At 49.0% G+C, this 17,621-nt stretch overlaps 1 protein-coding gene across 1 annotated transcript in view; it reads right to left on the bottom strand.

The window, feature by feature from the left end:
* The window catches only part of LOC116824936 (uncharacterized), a 46,358-nt gene that overhangs the window by 7,315 nt on the left and 21,422 nt on the right, over positions 1-17,621 (bottom strand). Inside the window, exons 2-8 of the mRNA XM_032780576.2 lie at positions 8,923-13,531; positions 6,787-6,838; positions 6,346-6,410; positions 5,748-6,010; positions 4,199-4,359; positions 2,905-3,057; positions 538-667 (exon numbers count right to left, since the gene is read on the bottom strand). Coding sequence (XP_032636467.2) covers positions 538-667; positions 2,905-3,057; positions 4,199-4,359; positions 5,748-6,010; positions 6,346-6,410; positions 6,787-6,838; positions 8,923-13,531 — 5,433 coding nt within the window. The remainder of the gene's footprint in view (positions 1-537; positions 668-2,904; positions 3,058-4,198; positions 4,360-5,747; positions 6,011-6,345; positions 6,411-6,786; positions 6,839-8,922; positions 13,532-17,621) is intronic.

The following is a 17,621-nucleotide window of genomic DNA, read 5'->3' as shown; positions in this document are numbered from 1 at the left end:
GCAGCTCCTGTCTTTGCAAGTGTACTACTAGACTCAAATATCATATGCAATAACTTCTGTAGGGGGGGGAATGAACACTAGTCATGGCACAAAACAGCCTAGGGACAAGAACATGGTTCTTATTGGTTTGATACTTCTTTCCACCTGACCAACAAGAAGGCACATTGAGCACACTACATTGGCTCCTGTTTGCTTCCAAGTGCAATTCAAGGTATTTGTAAAGCTTTGGCTGTGCATTAAAAACCCCTAAAGTCTAGAAGGGGAGCCTGTAAGCATTTATAACAGCCAGCATTTGTGTCAGAGCAACTATCAAAGATTATCAGAACCATGCTATGGAAGCCATTGAACAGGCAAACTTCTCTCCTGTTCCCCTCGGCTCCTCTTTCCTTCCCTCTCTGGCCTTGGACAGGATTCCTGTGTGGTGACCTGTGTGTGAGTGTGCAGTGAGGGAGGAGTTAATAGTATGGGATGGGGACTGGAAGTCTGAGTGGGTTCCCTGGCTGGAACCAAAAGGTCCTCCAACCACAGTGCTGTTACCTGTAGGAGGAGTTTGAGTCGGGTGATGCGTTGGAAGGGGAGAATGAGGAAGGATTTGAGGGAGAGGCGCTGGCAGACGGCGGCGCTTTCCAGTTTCTCCAGGACTTGCTGGAACCTTGCATTCCCTGTCCTGAGAGAGAGAGAGCGAGAAATCTAGGAGTTGAGAAGAATAACAAAGTGGTAGTGCCTTCCACAAGGGGAGGGGCAGGATCACAGTCTGATATGACCAAGCAGCAGAGCCCATATTACCTTGGAACAAGCTCTTTCCCTGTCTGTCTCAATAGAGTTGAACCCTTCTGCTGGGGAAGAGGTAGAGTGCAGGATGGCCCTTTGGGAACTGGATCTCTCAGCAGGGTAGCAGTGAGAAAGTAATATTGAGGTGGCATAACAGGGACCTACTTCCTTCCTCAGATGAATGGCCATACTGGGTCAGACCAGTGGTCCAACAGGCCTGGTCTCCTGTCTCTGACAGTGGCCTGTACAAGAGCTGTAGGGGGTATGTACAGAATAGAGCAGCTGGAGTGAGCCACCCTGTCTTTCCCTCCTGGCTTCTGGTGGTCAGAGGTTTAGGTTGCCCCAAGCATGGAGTTACATCCCTGACCATCTTGGCTAATACCACTTGATGGATCTATCCTCCAAGAACTTTTCTAATTCTTTTTTAAACTCAGTTATTCTTTTGGCTGTCACAACATGCCATGGCAATGAGTTCCACAGGTTAATTGTGTGTGGTGTGGAAAAGTACTTTCTCGTTTGTATTAAATTTGCTGACCATTAATTTCATCAGCTGAACCCTAGTTGTTATATTGTGGAAAAGGGTAAATGACATTTTTCTATTCACTTTTCCAACACCATTCATGATTTTACAGATTTGTATCATATCCCCCTTATGCTTCTCTCTTCTAAGCTGATCAGCCCCAATCTGTTTAGTCTTTCTTTGTATGGAAGCTGTTCCATACCCTTAATAATCTTTGTTGCCCTTTTCTGAACCTTTTTCACTTCCACTATACCCTTTTTGAGACGGGGTGACTAGAACTGAACTCAGTATTGAAGGTGTGGGTGCACCATAGACATATATAGTGGCATTATGAGATCGTGTCTTGTTTTCTATTCCTTTCTTAATAGTTCCTAACATTGTCAGCCTTTTTGACTGCTGCTGCACACTGAGCTGAAGTTTTCAAAAAACTAACCATGGTGAGTCCAAAATCGACCTTGAGTGGTAACAGCAGATTTAGAACCCATCATTATACATGTGTAGTTGAGATAATATGTTCCATTGTGAATTACTTTGCACTTGTCAATGTTGAATGTCATCTGCCATTTTGTTGCTCAGTCACCCAGTTTGGTGAGCTCCCTTGGTAACTCTTCCCAGTCAGCTTTCGACCTAACTATCTTGAATAATTTTGTATCCTCTCCAAACTTTGCCACTTCCCTGTTCACTCCCTTTTCCAGTGGGCAAGAGAAGCTGTTCCTTGATGAGACAGAGCCCTTTGGAACAGGGAGACGACTCCTTACAGAGGGAATAGCCACATTCCAATTTCCCCCTCAATGGGTTAGGGCACTTCCCTAGAGGCAGAGGCAATGCCTGTGTGCTGCTCCTCCCTCCTTTCCCCAGAGCACAGGCAGCATCCTGGAAGCCCTCTCTGTTTGGAATTGAGTCTTTGCTGGTGGGCAGAAGGGAGGGATCAGTACCAAGGCAGTCTCCCTCAGTATTAGGTGGCAGTGAGAGGGAGTACAAGGAGTGGCCCTGTTAGATAGTGCTCTTCCCTAGGAGAAGGAGGAAGACAGTATGTGTGCAGCTTCCGGGAGGACTGGGTTCTTGTATGGAGATAGCAGTGGGAGATTTGTTACTGAGGCAGCCTCATTCTGCGTTGAGGTCCCTCCCCATAAAGGGTCAGTATCGAAGTGACCTACAGCTCTGATTTGTTCTCTCCTGCAGGGGATATTGTGGCACTGGGGGCATTAGCTGCTCCACTCTACCCTCCACAACCAAGCTGAACTGAATCCTCCAGCCAGTCATATCTGCCTCCTCCAGTAGGATGGGGTGGCATGAACCTGCAGTTACTTGTTTCTGCCTTCTCCAACGAGGGGCTCTGATACTTGGTAGAATCAGATGCTGATTAGTTTCTCCTTTCCCATGGCTGTTAAACTAGAGGAGCCTGGAGCTTCCCAGCCCTGCCCTCCCAATGGATGGCTTCTGTAACAGTGATGGAAGCCTCTGACTGCTTTCAGACACCCATGCTTGTAGACGGGGCATGACTACCTGGGGGCAACCTGCAATTGCTCAGCTCTATCCTGGCTGATAAATGGCACTTATGAGGTGCATCAAGGAGAGCAGAGGGTTAGACAGGAACAAAGCAGCGTTCTTACACTAGCTTCTGGAAAATCTGCTCCTGATAGGTCTGATTTGTCACATATGGTAGATACACCTTGCGGAATTCAGGGGCATGTCTCAGAGCCACGTCACACACGTTGAAGTTGAACATGTTCTCCTCAAACTTCTCCTCCAGCTCGAAGAGGAAACTGTAATGTCCCATATGTTGCCATGAAAGGAGAGAAACACGGTTACTAATGTGCTGTAGTTACTGTTATTATTTATTTGCATTACTATAGCACCTAGGAACCACAGTCATAGGCCGAGACCCCACGGTGCTCAATGTTGTACAAACACAGAACAAAAAGGATGGTGCCTACCTCAAGGGGCTAAAACTCTGGCTATAAGACAAGAGACAACAGATGGATATAGACAGACTGGAGAGTATAAGCAAAGTGAAAAAGTCCTTTTGTCTCTATCAGTCACCAGTCTCCTTCCCTTGCTGTGCTACATGTAAGGCCCACATACTAATCACAAGGTTCCTCTCCACTTTTGGGGGACAACAGAGGTCTAGTGGTGGTGGCTTGGTTTCCAGTGTGAAAGAAAGCGGAGGAATACCAAAATACATCATCAAGGCAAAAGAGATTTCAGCTGCTGTGAAGTCTGGTTTACAGCTGCTTAAGGCACAGGGACAAGGATTTGAGAGTTTAAAACAGAAGCAACCCAGCCCTGTAGTTGAAATGGAAAAAGTGGTAGAGAACGAAAGGACATGCAATCAGTCAAGCCTTACAGGAGAAACATAAAGGCTCTGAGATACAGAATCTACACCAACCAAAATGTCTGGCATGTGGTGGCACTGGTTCTGGTTCAGGCTTATGGCTGGTGCTGGATTGAGCCAGGCTGGGATCTGCCAGATAGTGGCTCTAGTTTTCTTAAACTGGGTCAGGTGGATGATAGGATCTGGGTTATGTCTGCTTGGTGCTAGATTTGGGCCGAAGTCTCCTTCTTGGTCATTCTCGTTTGGTTTAGGCCAGGTTTGGTGGGGCCTATGGTCTTGTTGGTGACATATTAGATTCTTTGTTCTCCTGCCATTTTCTGTTTGTACAAATGTGCCACCATTTCTAAATGCACCACACTGAATGAACAAGACTACCTGACTCACTCTCTCACCCAAAGGAGGACAGAGGTTCATTCCAGGGTATGAGGAAGGAATGTGTGTCCCAGGACTGAATGGACACGTGGAGTAGGAGTGAGGGGGCTATTGATGGTCTGATCTTTGTTTTCCATCCTTGGGCTGTATCTGCACTTCACAGACCCTGGTGGTCTCCGAAGTGAAGGACCTGGACTCACCTGGCACTGACATCACGCACCTCCTGCAGGCGAGAGAAAAGCCACTTGCGCTCCTGATTGGTGAGGAGTGCCTGGAGTTCTGATGAGCGCTGGAAGTGATCCACTGCCACATTTAAACTGCGCAAGTATGAGGCCTCTGACATGATCAATTCGAACTTGGCCTGTAGAGAAAGAGACACAGCATCAGCATAGCAGGCATGTCTGTGAGGGATGTAAATGAGCTGGCACTGAAGGACAATGAAGGGGCAAAGGCCAGGAACCTTCCTGGCTTCCAGTGTAGGTGGTGTGTAGCTGCTGATTCCTAATGGGGGGAAAAAAAGCCAAGCTTTCTCTAACCAGGCAGCGTAAAGAGATGGTGCTTTAATGATGGTGAGAGGCCTGGGGCTAGGCAAATTGGCAGAGATCAATGGGGACATCAGTCTGTTCAGTGGTTCTCAAACTTCTGTATTGGTAAGCCTCTGAGTGTGATCCCCTTTATAAATTAAAAACACTTTTAAAAAATATTTAACGCTATTATAAATGCTGGAGGTGAAGCAGGGGTTGGTGGTGAAGGCTGACAGCTGGCGACCCGCCCCCCCCCCTAATCTCATGACCTCCCATGAGAGGTCATGACCCCCAGTTTGAGAATCCCATGTCTATTCTTTCTTCATCTATCCATTTGTTGGGATGGAAAGACAAGCTTATGGCGTGATTTGAAGCTATTCATCAACTCTGACTGGGAACTGTAGTATCTATTTTTTGCCCCCCCCCCCCCCCCCCTTTTTTTTTAAACAGAAATAATCACAACACCCCTGTGTCCAATTCTTTCTCCAGAGATTCATCCATCCTGGGCTTCTCTTTATTTAGCACACCCCCATATTGCTGTTTCTCAGAAGTTGTCAGTTCTCCTCAGTTCTGCCTTTTATTCCTCCATCAGGGTCCTCAAATTTCCCCCAAGTCCTCATTTTCTCCTCCTTCCCTGGATCCTCTTGTCCCACTGCTTCTCCTTCAATTCATCTTGATTTCCCTTGTCCTTCCTACCCCATTCCTCTGAATCTGCCTGCAGTTCCCTCAGAGCCTCTTTTGCACACAATGGCCAACTTTTGATCCTTGCATTCTTTTTCAGAGGAATTATAGTCTGAGCCTTTATTAATGTAGTCTTTTAGGGTCCTCCAGCTTCTTCCACACTTGGTCTATTTTAGGAGCAGGGGACTGGACCCAGGAGGTCCCTTCCAGGCTCATGTCCCTAACGCATCCTTCTTCTGTTGTACCTTGCTCTACAAGACTTCTTAATTCCTCCAGATTTGCTTTCATAACATGTATTGCTGGGTTCCATGACCCCATTCCTTACCCTTGCATGCCTTTCCCTTACTATGTTGGGTTCAATTCGCTTATAATCACAGGTACCAAGCTTCCCTTTAACCTGGATACACATTGCTGATAATTTCCTCTTCCTCTTCACTCATCTGCATTCTTGTATCATGCATTCATGCTCTTTGATTTGTCCATCCATCTATGCTGTCCTACCTGGCCAATCCCCATCCTTCTGCCTACAGCATCCATCCATTACCTCCTGCAGTTTCTGATCATCTCGGGACATGTTCAGCAGCATTCTGCTTCCTCGGATCATGGGGATGTCCTGCCAGAGGGACGCGTTGGACGAGACTGACAGACGTTGAAGATACGAATCCTGCTGAGACAGCACTTTCCTCCGTAACCTCGGGGAGCTCGGAGAGCTCAGTTCGAAGTCCTCTGCCAAAGAATCCGCTCTCTTCTGGCTCTGGATTGCCTTGTTCAGAGCCACGTCGCTGTACTCCTGGTAGAGTAACCCTGCTGTGGAGAGAGGCCAGTAATTCAGATTCATTCGAAAGTAGTGACTACTGAACTCCCTGTGTGGAGAGGGCTCCATTACTGTTTCAATACAATCAGTCTAAGACAAATGGATGTGTCAGAGCCTATAGTGTTTATAAGGCACCTATCACCAGCATAACTCTTCACATCTCTAGCCACATTACATGCTGATGGTTACATGGCCCTCTCTATACTCTCACTGATACTCCCACCTAATTTCACTGTAGCAGGAGGCTGCAGATCCCCTCTTTTTTCAGCTCTCCACAGGGGGGATAATGGCTGGGGTTTTCTAGAGGACCTAGGTGGGAGGTACTTACAGGAGTTGATCAGTTTGGACTGTCGGCGCTTGAAATTATCCAGTGTGGCTGCAGATTTCTTCTTCCTGTCCGGGGAGAGGAGACAGCAGAAAATAAGAACTGTTGAACTGGATGTAGCTTATCCAGATCTCAGTAATTAATCTGGAACAGCTGGGACTTCTCTTTCCATCAAGTTCAAAGTCTGCATTCCTTATTTCTACCGCAAAGGACTGTTGTCAGGCTGATGGATATTCAGAAGTAAAGAGACATGAATTCCCCTCTTGCCCCTTGGGGAAGGGAATCTCATTGCATGGGTAGCCTGGGATGAAGCTTAGGCAGGGGTCGTTATTTCAGAGCGCATTTTGCTCTGTTGTCTGTTTCTTGGGTTGCTAAGGAATCAATGGAAAGTTCTGGGCCTCTGTATCTCAGGTGCAAGGGATTAGAAGCAAATGGGAGACTCACCGAAGTATAACTGTATCTAAGCTGGTTGGCTGGTCCTTGTGTGCTCCCTCCTCTGAAAGGACAAGAGAGGTTATCCCATTTTCTGCCAATAAGACAGCAAGCACGAGAGAGAGATTCCAAGTAGCCAAGTGCAATGCAAATATCGCATCCTAAACCCTATGTAGAGGTGGTAGCCTGGGACTGGGACCAGTACCCTCCTGAGGTTTTTTTCCCCAGGCTTTACAGCTTTGTGGCTTTAACAATATTTGGCACTTACTTAACACTTCAAAGCCATCATTTAGACAATAATTCTTGTCTTTCATACACACATCTTTCCAAGCCACCAAATGGGAAGAGGCCTGCATTTTCAAAAGTGACAATGACTTTGGTGCCCAATTTGTCGTGCCTGAAAGGGGCCTGATTTTTTTCAGGGTGTGGGTGGCTTGCTCAGAATTTTCTAGAAATCAGGGCCCCTTTAAAGTGCCTCAAGTTGGGCACCCACCACCTGAGGCACCTAAAGTCATTTCTGAAAATCTGAGCCTTATTCTTGGAGATGTTCAGACCCCAAAGCTCTGATTGACTTCACAGTTGTAAGTACTCAACACCTCTGAAAATCACCCTATACATATGTGTTGGGAGCACTGTGGTCTAGTAAATTAGGCATAGGATTAGATGTCAGAGCTGGGTTCGTTATTGATTCTGATACTGACACTAAGTCACTGGTGACCTTTGGGAAGTCACACTCTTTCTCTGAAGCGGGGGTCCTTTTGTAGAATGGGGAATATATTTACCTCCTTTGATGGAGGGTGCTGGGAGAGGCCTAACTAAATCTGAGGAAAGAACTATATATATGGCAAAGGATTATTAAGACCAGCTGGTGGCAGAGATGAGAACAGAGCCGAGGAAGGGGATCACTATTATCACTAACTTTTTCCACTTTGGGACCAAAAATGTATAAGTGCAATATTTTGAACCAAAGTGGCTTCAATGTAAGAACACTTCCAGTATCCCAAAATACCAATATTTATGCAGTGTGGAAAAACATGAAAGGAGTTGAGGCAAAAATATGCCAAAAATGTCACTAATTTCACCCAGCTCAATATCTGTACTGATAAAGAGCATAGAGATCTCATACATACAAAGTACAATATTGGCTAGGTGCATTGTGGGGGATTTATGCCTTTGTCTAAAGAATTCATCATTGGCTTCCACGAAAGACAGGACACTGGATCTGATGCAGACATGGAACAGCCTTGAGGTGGCAGCAGAGGCCTCTACCCTTCAAAGGCTAATAGCTTACTGTGAAAAGGTTAACACTAGTGGGACCACTGCATGGCTGAGGAAAAGGACTAGAACTCTGAATAAGGACAGAGTGCGGCTACATAGCATTTTGAAGTGAACCTCCAAGCCCAGGTCAGCAGACATAGGCTAGCAGTGCTCCTGCTAATGCTCTAAAAATAGCTGTGTAGACAGAGCTTTAAAGCAGTAGCTTGGGCTCTGAAGCCCACCCTATCTCCCTAAGCTTCAGCACCCGGGCTCCAGCCCAAGCCACAACTTCAGAGCAATCTATACAGACATTTTTAGAGCCCTTGTGTGAGCCCTGTTAACCCAAGTCTGTTGGCCGGCGCTGGGAAGCTTGCTCCAAAATGCTGTGTAGACATACCCATGAGGGTTCAGTGGGCAGGCAAGACAGGAGAGAAGGGAGGCTGGAGGAGCAGGTGGGGAAGGTGGTAAGAAGAAATGCTGGGCAAGTAGTTGAGGAGGGACTAATTTAGTGAAATGGGAGCTGGGTGTGCTGTTAGTAGCTATTATTAGTATTGGTCAGTCTGGAGAGTGGTGATTGGAATAGCAGTCGAAAGCAGGCTGTAATAGCTTTTTATCTCTGAAAACCCCAATAATACAGCTCAATTTTAGTGACAAGGGGGTATATTTCCACGGGGCAGGACTGAGGGGCATTAGCAGACCTATGAGGGGAGCCCAGGACTGGAATAGCAAGGGGCCTGTAGGGCAGGATAGAGGGGCTTTGGCAAAGCTGTGTGTGGATCGTTTTGGAAATGTTTCTAGCTATTCTCTGGCTATAGCTATTTTCACTCCCTCATTCCTCCATCATTTGCTTTATGCTGAGATTTGGTATCTTAGAAGGAGAGGGAGTCTCACCTTGTAAGTTGTCTGGCAGTACTGACATCTTCCTCAGGCCCTGCCGGTGCCAGTCTTTGCTTTTTGCTCGGCGTTTGATCGCGTTCTCCTGACTCTCTGAATTGAGTCCCCGCTCCTTCATGTTCACCCTGATGACTTTTTTATCTGGCCAACTTGATGACTTCTCCAAGGGTGCATGTCTGGCCAACTCCTCTTTCACTTGGGTCGCAAGGTGAAGCGGTTCTCCCTGCCCTTCCATCTTTTGCTTGCATGTCCTAGTGCCCTCTGCTTTCTCTATCATCACTGCAGGGGCTGTTGTGTTCCTTGTATCCATGCTGGTGGGACCTGCCTGTGTCTGGTCCCACTGGGGCACCTCGAAGACTGCATCCTGTTGGTACAGTGTTCTGATGGCTGGTGGCGATGGAGGGCTGAACTGCAGGAAGTGGATTGGGTTGGAGAAAGCTAATAGTAAGGGTGGCTCTGGTGAATTTCTACTCTGAGAGTCTGTGGACGTTTCCCACCCTCCCAAGGAGGGCCTGGAGGTGTAGTCAGGTGTGGACTTCCCACAATGTGTAGCCAGGTGCTGACCCATTGTTTCAGGGCTTCTGTCAGAGTGGCCCATGGATGCCTCATTCTCCAAAGAGAGAAAATCTGAGCTCTCGGCCAATGAAGTGACCCCTGAGTCATTGGTGTCCACCACATCCAGTGAAAGTGAGGTGACAGGATCCCACTGGGCACCAGACACTCCCTCGTGGGTCATCTGCATTAGGAAGGGGTTCTCTTCTCCATCTGCCACAGCAGGGGCAGGGACCAGAGTATGAGCAAGGCTGTCAGCAACGGGCACAGAGGCTGAAGCCTGGGCAGGGCAGCTGGAATTGGGAGCAGCGGCCAGTAACTGACTAGAATCTGATACACAGTTTAGAGATGGATTGGAGTTAGATACAGAAGGCAGAGGGTGGTCAATATCAGGTGCAGGGGCTGGAGGCTGGTTGGAGTCAGGCACAAGGGACTGAGACTGGAGAAGCTGGTAGGCATCAGCCGGAAGAGCCAGAGGTGAGCTGGGCAAGTCAGGCACAGGAGCCAGTGGGTGGGTAAGCTGGGTGGCATCAGCCAAAGGAGCCAGGGGCGAGCCAGGTTCAGAAGCTGGAGACTGGGTGGCATCAGGCACAGGAACCAGGGGTGAGCCAGGAGCCAGAGGGTGGGCAAGCTGATTGGCATCCGGTGCAGGAGTCATGGGCGAGTTGGGTCTAGGAGCCAGATGGCGGGCGAGCTGGTCGGCATCAGGTGCAGGAGCCAGAGGGTGGGCGAGCTGGGTGGCATCAGGTGCAGGAGCCAGGGGCAAGCTGGGCACAAGAGGTGGAGAGTGGGCGAGATGGTCAGCGTCAGGCACAGGTGCCAGGGGTGAGCTGGGCACAGGAGCCAGTGGGTGGGCGAGCTGGGTGGTATCATACACAGGGACTGAGGGCGAGCTGGGTGCAGGAGCTGGAGGGTGGATGAGCTGGTTGGCATCAAGCACAGGAGCCTGAGGTAAGCTGGGCACAGGAGCCAGAGGGTGGACGAGGTGGTTGGCATCAGGTGCAGGAGCCAGAGGGTGGATGACCTGGGTGGCATCAGGGGCTGGGGGCGAGCTGTGTGCAGGAACCAGAGTGTGGGTGAGGTTGGCATCAGACACAGGAGCCAGGGGCAAACTGGGCACAGGAGATGGAGGGTAGACGAGTTGGTTGGCGCCAGGCACAGTGGCCAGAGGTGAGCCGAGCGCAGGAGCCGGAGGGTGGGTGAGCTGGGTGTCATCAGGCACAGGAGCCAGGGGTGAGTCGGGCGCAGGCGCCGGAGGGTAGGTGAGCTGGTCGGTATCAGGCGCAGGAGCCAGGGGTGAGTCGGGCGCAGGCGCTGGAGGGTAGGTGAACTGGTTGGCATCAGGTGCAGGAGCCAGGGGTGAGTTGGAGTCAGAGTCGGGAGGAGTAGGCTGTATGTGCTGCTCTGAGGCAAGGACTACAGTTTCTTCTGGGAGCTGTGGTACAGCGTTAAGGGCACTTCCTGTTCCTGGCACTTCCACCTCTAAGCTCAAATGTGACTCATCAAGTAAAGGGTTTTGTTGTGCTGTGTGAACGATGCTTGCTTCCATTTCCTTTCCCTGGAAAACAAAACTTCTTGTTGGGGGCTTTTGGTGCCTCTGGACTTTCTCCAGGTAATTCGCAGGAGCGAGAGCCATGTTTGGTGCTTGGGATGACTCCAGGTGCATTGTAGCTGGAGCTGTAGGAGTAGATTCTACTTCATCTCTGTCCATTGGCAGGCTCTGCCTTGAAAGGGGAATTCTGAAAGCCTTGGAGATGGAAAGTTGGGCAATAGGGTCTTCATTAAAGCCCTTCTCAGGTGTAAGCAGCCCATGAGGAGTCTGGATGCTCTTTGTGCTGGTAGTCACTGAGGCTCCTTCACTAGAAGCTGCCTCCTGCAGGTAAGAAGTCTGTCTGGATGTGTCCTGTACAGAGACTGGTGCTTTCTCCAAGTCAGTACATCCCACAGGGCTCACTTGCGATCTTTCATCAGCATCCTCCTGAGATTGGCCAGCCGCTGATGCTGCCGAGTTGAACTCTGATGGTGCGGCTGGAGTGAAATCGTAATGGCTGGGAAATGCTGGGTTTTCTGCAATAGGATGAGGATCTGCGGGACCAAAAGATCCCAAGTTCCTGGTACCAGAAGAAGGGTCCAGAGTCCTAGAAGAGTCTGGGTTCCCTGCACCAGATGAGGTTACTTCTCTGCAGAATGGAGATATGGCTCCTCCATTATCAAAGCTCTGGACTGTCCTTCCATCTCCATCACTATGGCCATCCTCACCTTTACTGGCTCTATTATCCTGACAGGTTTCTTCACAATCTTGGCCACTTAAAGAAATGGAGCTGAAAGGGTCAGAAACACTCATGTCTCCCCAGTGCTCAGAGATGTGCCAAGTGGGGGAGTGCATCATGGAACTTCCACCCGCTAGGTTCTGACTTTCAGACTTTATCACAGCAGGTGGCTGAGTTCCTTCATTTGGTCCTCCAATGCAGGCCTTCAACACTATGCTGGATAGTTCATCCTCACCAGAATGCTGATTTTTGGAGAATGATTCCTGGGGCAGAGGGGCCAGCCCTGTTCCCTCAGCCGAGGAAATGCTCTCCCCCTCATCATGGAGGTCCCAGTTTTGCTTGGAGAGAGAAGGTGACGCTGGATTGAGTGCTGGTGTTGGAGCCTCCTGCTCTGCCTCTTCCCTCCCTGGCTCTTGTTCCAGCTCTTCCCACCTCTTTTCCTTCTGATCTTCCCTGTCCCATACTAGCTCCTCGTGCACTGGTTTCGCTTCCTTCTCTAGCTTCTCCCATTCTGGCTCCTCCTGTTCCAGCTCTGGCTGCTTCTCTTCCGACTGCTCCTCCTCTTCTGGCTCCTTCCCGCATTCTAGCTGCTCATGCTGCCACTCTTCCTGCTCTGTGTTTTTTGAAGCATTCAGTATGTGGAAGACGCACTCTCTTGGACATTCAGTGCTGCCTTCTGCTCTTCCATTATCTGCTCCTTTCTCCTCCTCCGGAAGGAGGTTTATAGAACCATATGGACTTTGCCTAGCAGCCACTTCTGTTTTCTGGTCTGTGGCCAAGGCATTGTTCCCTCTCTCATGGGATGACAGGACCATCTTTCCATCTGCATTTCCTCCTGTCAGCTGTGAATTTCTTTGGCTGTCATCCGATAAGGGGTAGGGTGGGTGATGTGAAGAAGAAGAGTCTGTATCCTCTCCCCCTCTCTGTAAGCCTCCCACTTTTTCATCATTATCTACAGAAGGTATGGGATTCATCCTGCCTACTGCATCCATCCCAGGAGATGTCTCCTCGTCTGTCCCTGCCATTGCTTCAGTACTTGGCGGGAGCTCTCTGTTGGTCCCATTTGCTACATCCAACCCCTGCAAGGGGGGATCTCCAATAGTGTCATCATGCAAAGTCTCAGTCTTGCAATGAACCTCTGAAATGTCTTTACACACCATGAAGTGTTTAGTGGCTGGTTCCCTCTGGATGGGGATAGTGTCTGTCATTGAGGTTTCCTTATGCTGTGCCTGGAGGACAGCAGTATGACATGCCAGGGAATGATTCTGATCCTGAAGAAATTCAATCTGAAGGGCTGGAGACTGTACCTGTGGGTTTTTGTCATGAGTGGCTATTGCCTGTGGGACTGTGTTGGGAAAGGAAGAATACTGACTGCTTTCAGAATGAGCTGATTTTCCCTGTTCAGAGTTCGAAGACTGATCCCATCTCTGTTTTTCCAAAGATCTCTCTTGTACTGCAGGCTCTTTCTCCCACTCTGAGAGTCCTCTCTGGTGCCTTAGATCTCTCTCTCCTTGTTCCAGTCCTGACAGAACAGGGTTAGAGGATCTGCCACACATCTCTGCTGATTCCCCAGCAGAGAGATGCCTTAGAGGATCCTGGGCAATGGAGATCTGTGCTCCTTCTGCAGAGCCAGGCAGCTCAGTGCTCATCTCTACAGACTCAGTGGTGGCATCATGTCCCCTTTTGGCTGGTGTAGGATCAGGGTTTTCCTCAGGAGGGCTGCTGGTTGCTGGGGGAAAGGGGTCTCCCCCATTGGCTTCTTCAGATTCCATCAGTAAGACATCCTGTAAATAAGAACACATATTTTATATTATAAAATGGCTTGGTTGGAAACTGTGAGTGGATTGACCTAAGGAGCTTTGAGGCTAGAAGCTAATGTGTCTGGGAAAAGAAGTGAAACACATACTCAATGAGTGGGAGGGAGTCAGGAAACTGTAATGGTGGGGGTGATGGCAGCTGACAAATTAGATTGTTTGTAATATGATAAAGCAACAAATCAAACTGGTGTAGTATTGGGCTGCAGCTCGAGAGGCTGGTCTAAAGGAATGGGTCTAATTCAGCCTCACTTACACCAGAGAAGCCTGCTGACAGCAGTAGGGGCAGTATGTGTGAAAAACAAGGAAGATTCTAATCTACTGCCTTTACCTGTCTGGGCCATGGCCTGTCCCATCCCTGTCCACCCTGAAATGGATCTCTCTTCCCAGCCACAGCAGTTTCCCATACTCCTGCAAGCCCTGGAATGTTTTCTCTAATATTCCAGCCTCTCCTCTAATGAAAGCAATGGAAGATAGACCTGCTTTTAAACCGCTGCATGCATTGTGTGTTGGGTACCATACCATCATGCCAAAGCCACAGTACAATCCCTTCTGCAATGCCCAACCATCTCAGTCTTTTCAGGTTTATCGCGGAACAAACTTGTAACAACCTCCTACCCCAGCTTGTCTTTCAGCTGTCAAACACTCCAGACAGCAAATGAGCAGTCCTGCCATTCTTGGCTACAGCAATCATCCTATATCCCTTCAAGTAAAAAACCTCTGTACCCAGTCCTGTCCCCGGAGCCATCAGATAACACCTCCCAGTGAAAAAAATCAGGATAGCAGCCCTTCTAGCAGCAAGGAGCTGGGATTTCTTCCTCCCCGACCCCAAATCAGATAAGCAAATGTATGACCCTTCCCTCCCTGCATATTGCCAAACCCTTCTGAATCAAAGGTCAGGAAATTGAATTCACAATGCCATTGCAAGGAAAGAAGGATGCACAGGAACAGTCAGGGCTGGGCCCTCTCTGTGTAAAGAGAGAGATATCAGAGGGACAGGGGATGTGCATGGAGAGTGAGAATCGTGTTAGAAGTCTGTACCGAGGCTATAGTTGGAATTATTGGGGTGCATGAGTGGGACATGAGTGTATATGGAAAGGGAAGTCTCTCATAACAGAATCAGGTTATTTCACTGGGTAGGGATGGCAGCAGAGTCAAAGAAAATCTGTGTTCCCATACAGGAATGGAAGGTAATAAGGGCTTTTCTACACTCTCAAGGGGAAGTGGGTTGGCTAAAAGAGGTGTGGCGAGACAGTAGCTAAACATGGTGGTACCCAGATAGTACCTGGAACAAGGTGTCTAAATCCCTCACAGCTGTATTGTAATATAGCACAGAATACTTATGGGAAGAGGTCCCCTCCCCAGCACTGACACATTGGTTCCCTGCATGTGATTCAGTGGGAGGGAGGATGATTTGTCCACTCTCTCTGCCTGTGGGTTTAGTGGATCAGAGATCATGGCTGTCTGGATCAATCTCTCCTGCTTGGCATCTTGGGGGTGGATGTTCTCTAGCTGATGTCAACAACATGACTGGCTTCAGAGGTGGCCTCTTTGGTAAAAATGCAGTCTTACTCCTCATAGTAGTTGTAGACCATGCAAATTCTCCCTAAGGTCTTGTTAGTGTTCTTCACATTTCTATTACCCTACAGGAGCTCCTTTCCTTTGTTAACTGAGTCCTAAGCAGGGGTGGCTAAGGGGCCATGGCCTTCCCATCCACTTTTTGCCACAGGCCTGCCTCTCTTCTTCCCTCTGAGGCCCTGCCACCTGGCCAGGCTGGAAGCTGGAGCTTGGTCCAGGTACGAGCGACCTGGGGAGCCCAAGAATAGCTCCCAGCCCAGGTCCGTGCCCAGGGCAGAGGGAGGATCTGCGGCTCTCCACAGCTGCCCGGGTGGCTCTGACCATGGCCCGGCTCTGACTTTTCAGACTCCAAGCCAGACACTGGAGCAGGGTTGTGGTAAGAGCCATGTGAGCAGCTGTGGGGAGCTGCAGACCCTCCACCTGCCCTGTCTGGGGAACCTCGGGAGCAGGGATGTGGGCCAGGGGTTGCTCCCAGGGGCCCCACCCCAGGCAGGTGGAAGGGCCAAGGCTCCCTGATGAGACTCCATCTTCTGGCTTGCCCAGGGGTGAGGTCTCATTTCCCCCTCATGCTTTAAGAAAAATTCTGTTGCCTCTGGTCCCAGGAGCACCCCCATCTCCTTAATTTGTTCTGATAGCCACTTGTAGATCTGGGCATTCTGCTGACTTGGGCCTGGACACACTCCTCTCCACAGAGGGCAAGGAAGTCCAGGACCTCAGCACAGGACCATGCAGAAACATAGATCATGGATGGAGACCCACATCTCTCTCCTTCCTGATCAGGATTTTTCCAGGCTGCACAGTTTTATGCTGTTATTCAGACTGCCAGAATTCTCTGAAGTCTTCACTTTCCTTTCTCCTTGAAGACTATGAACAACATAATTGCCAGCAGTTATATGTTACCACATGGCCCTTTATAAGCAAGCACATTTATTCTTAAGGTGAAAGCATTACATAGAAAACATAAAAAACAATAAAAGTACTTATGTATGTGCTAAAAGCTTACCTGAGGTCATCAATCAGTCTTATGTAGTCTCAGCTGGCCAAAGTTCTCCTGACCTTTCCCAGGAAGATTGGGGCCACCCATGGACAGGAGGTCCCAACCCTTTACTGAATCAGAAAGAAGGCCCTGAGTCACTTTAAACTTAGGATATTTATCCAAGAGTCCTTTCTTTGTCTGCCAGTCTCTGCATAATCTAGTTTGAACCAGTACCTGAGCTTCTCCAGATGCTGGCACTTCCCTGGAAGTGGTATAAGCTGACAGAATTTGCCTAATCATAGCCTGCCGTTTCCCTCCCCCCCCCACCACCACCACCACACACAGTTTCTCTCTCATCTTAGTTCCTGGAGGAGTTGTGGGTCACCCTCCCCCATGGAATTACATACAACCACTGGCTCCCAATTATACATGCATTTAAATCAATAAGGTCTCCCAAGGATATGGCAGGAAACCACCATATCTGTCACAACTTCCACCCCTACTTTAATTATGGGAAAATTCATCCTGAGTGTCAGTGAACTTGCTTCTAAAGTGGGTTTACTAATGCAGGGCCAGATGGCAGATGATTAAAAACAAACTTATGTGTGGATGCAAGGCAATTCATCTCCAAGAAACCCAAGTTAACCTGGAACAAGTTTCAAGTATAGATGAGCTCTTAAAGGAAACAGGAACAGGGCACTCCAGAATAAGAGTGTCCTAAGTGCAGTTAATCAGGAATGTCTCCTGATGTAGACAAGCCCTAAGATTCTCACTCTCCTTAAATTAGAAAAGCTCTAACTTTCTCTGCCCTGTTTACCTTGATTCAACAGGTTCCAGACTCTTTTCCCCCCAACTACATACACACATTAGCACGGTATATGGAACACACGGTGCTATCTGTTTGTGCCAGGTCCTGCAGAACTGGAACAGCTGCACTGAGGCAGAGTGGAGTTTGCACATGCACACACCCATGCTGTTGAAATAGACCACCTGGCAGGGAAAGCCTTGCTCCACCCTTGAAATGTCTCTGTCAGAGCTGAGCTAACACAGACTGCTGGTTGAGATGGCTGGTCTATTTGCCCTTCCTTTGCGGTGGGGCAGCAACCTAAGAGATGAAAATCTCCCTCCTAGTAGGAGCTTTTGAGCCTACCTCACTCTTCGTTTGCTCTCCGTTCCCTCCCCCTTCTCAAGCCAAGCCCAGTTCTAGGAGTTCACTAGCTCAGGGTGGAGTCTTGTGTTTACTGCTTCACATTCCATTCTCTGCTTCCAGCGCTTCTCAGACACCTAACACCACCCCCGAGTCCTGAGGAGCGTGGGGGAGAGGCAGACGGAAACCTTCACAGCTCACCAGGGTCAGTGGTTCTCCTACAGCAGATCTGCTAGTTTTAAATGTCACCCTAAGAGCTGTGCACACCTTTTATAATGAAACACAAAGGAAAGAAAAATTTGTCTGCTTTTGGTAAGAAAATGAACCTGTGAGCCAGTCACATGTACCTTTTGCTAAGG

Source organism: Chelonoidis abingdonii, chromosome 1 (genome assembly GCF_003597395.2).
Source record: "Chelonoidis abingdonii isolate Lonesome George chromosome 1, CheloAbing_2.0, whole genome shotgun sequence".
NCBI lineage: Eukaryota > Metazoa > Chordata > Testudines > Testudinidae > Chelonoidis > Chelonoidis abingdonii.
The sequence above is the reverse complement of the archived record's forward strand: the minus strand, read 5'-3'. Positions and strand labels throughout refer to the sequence as shown.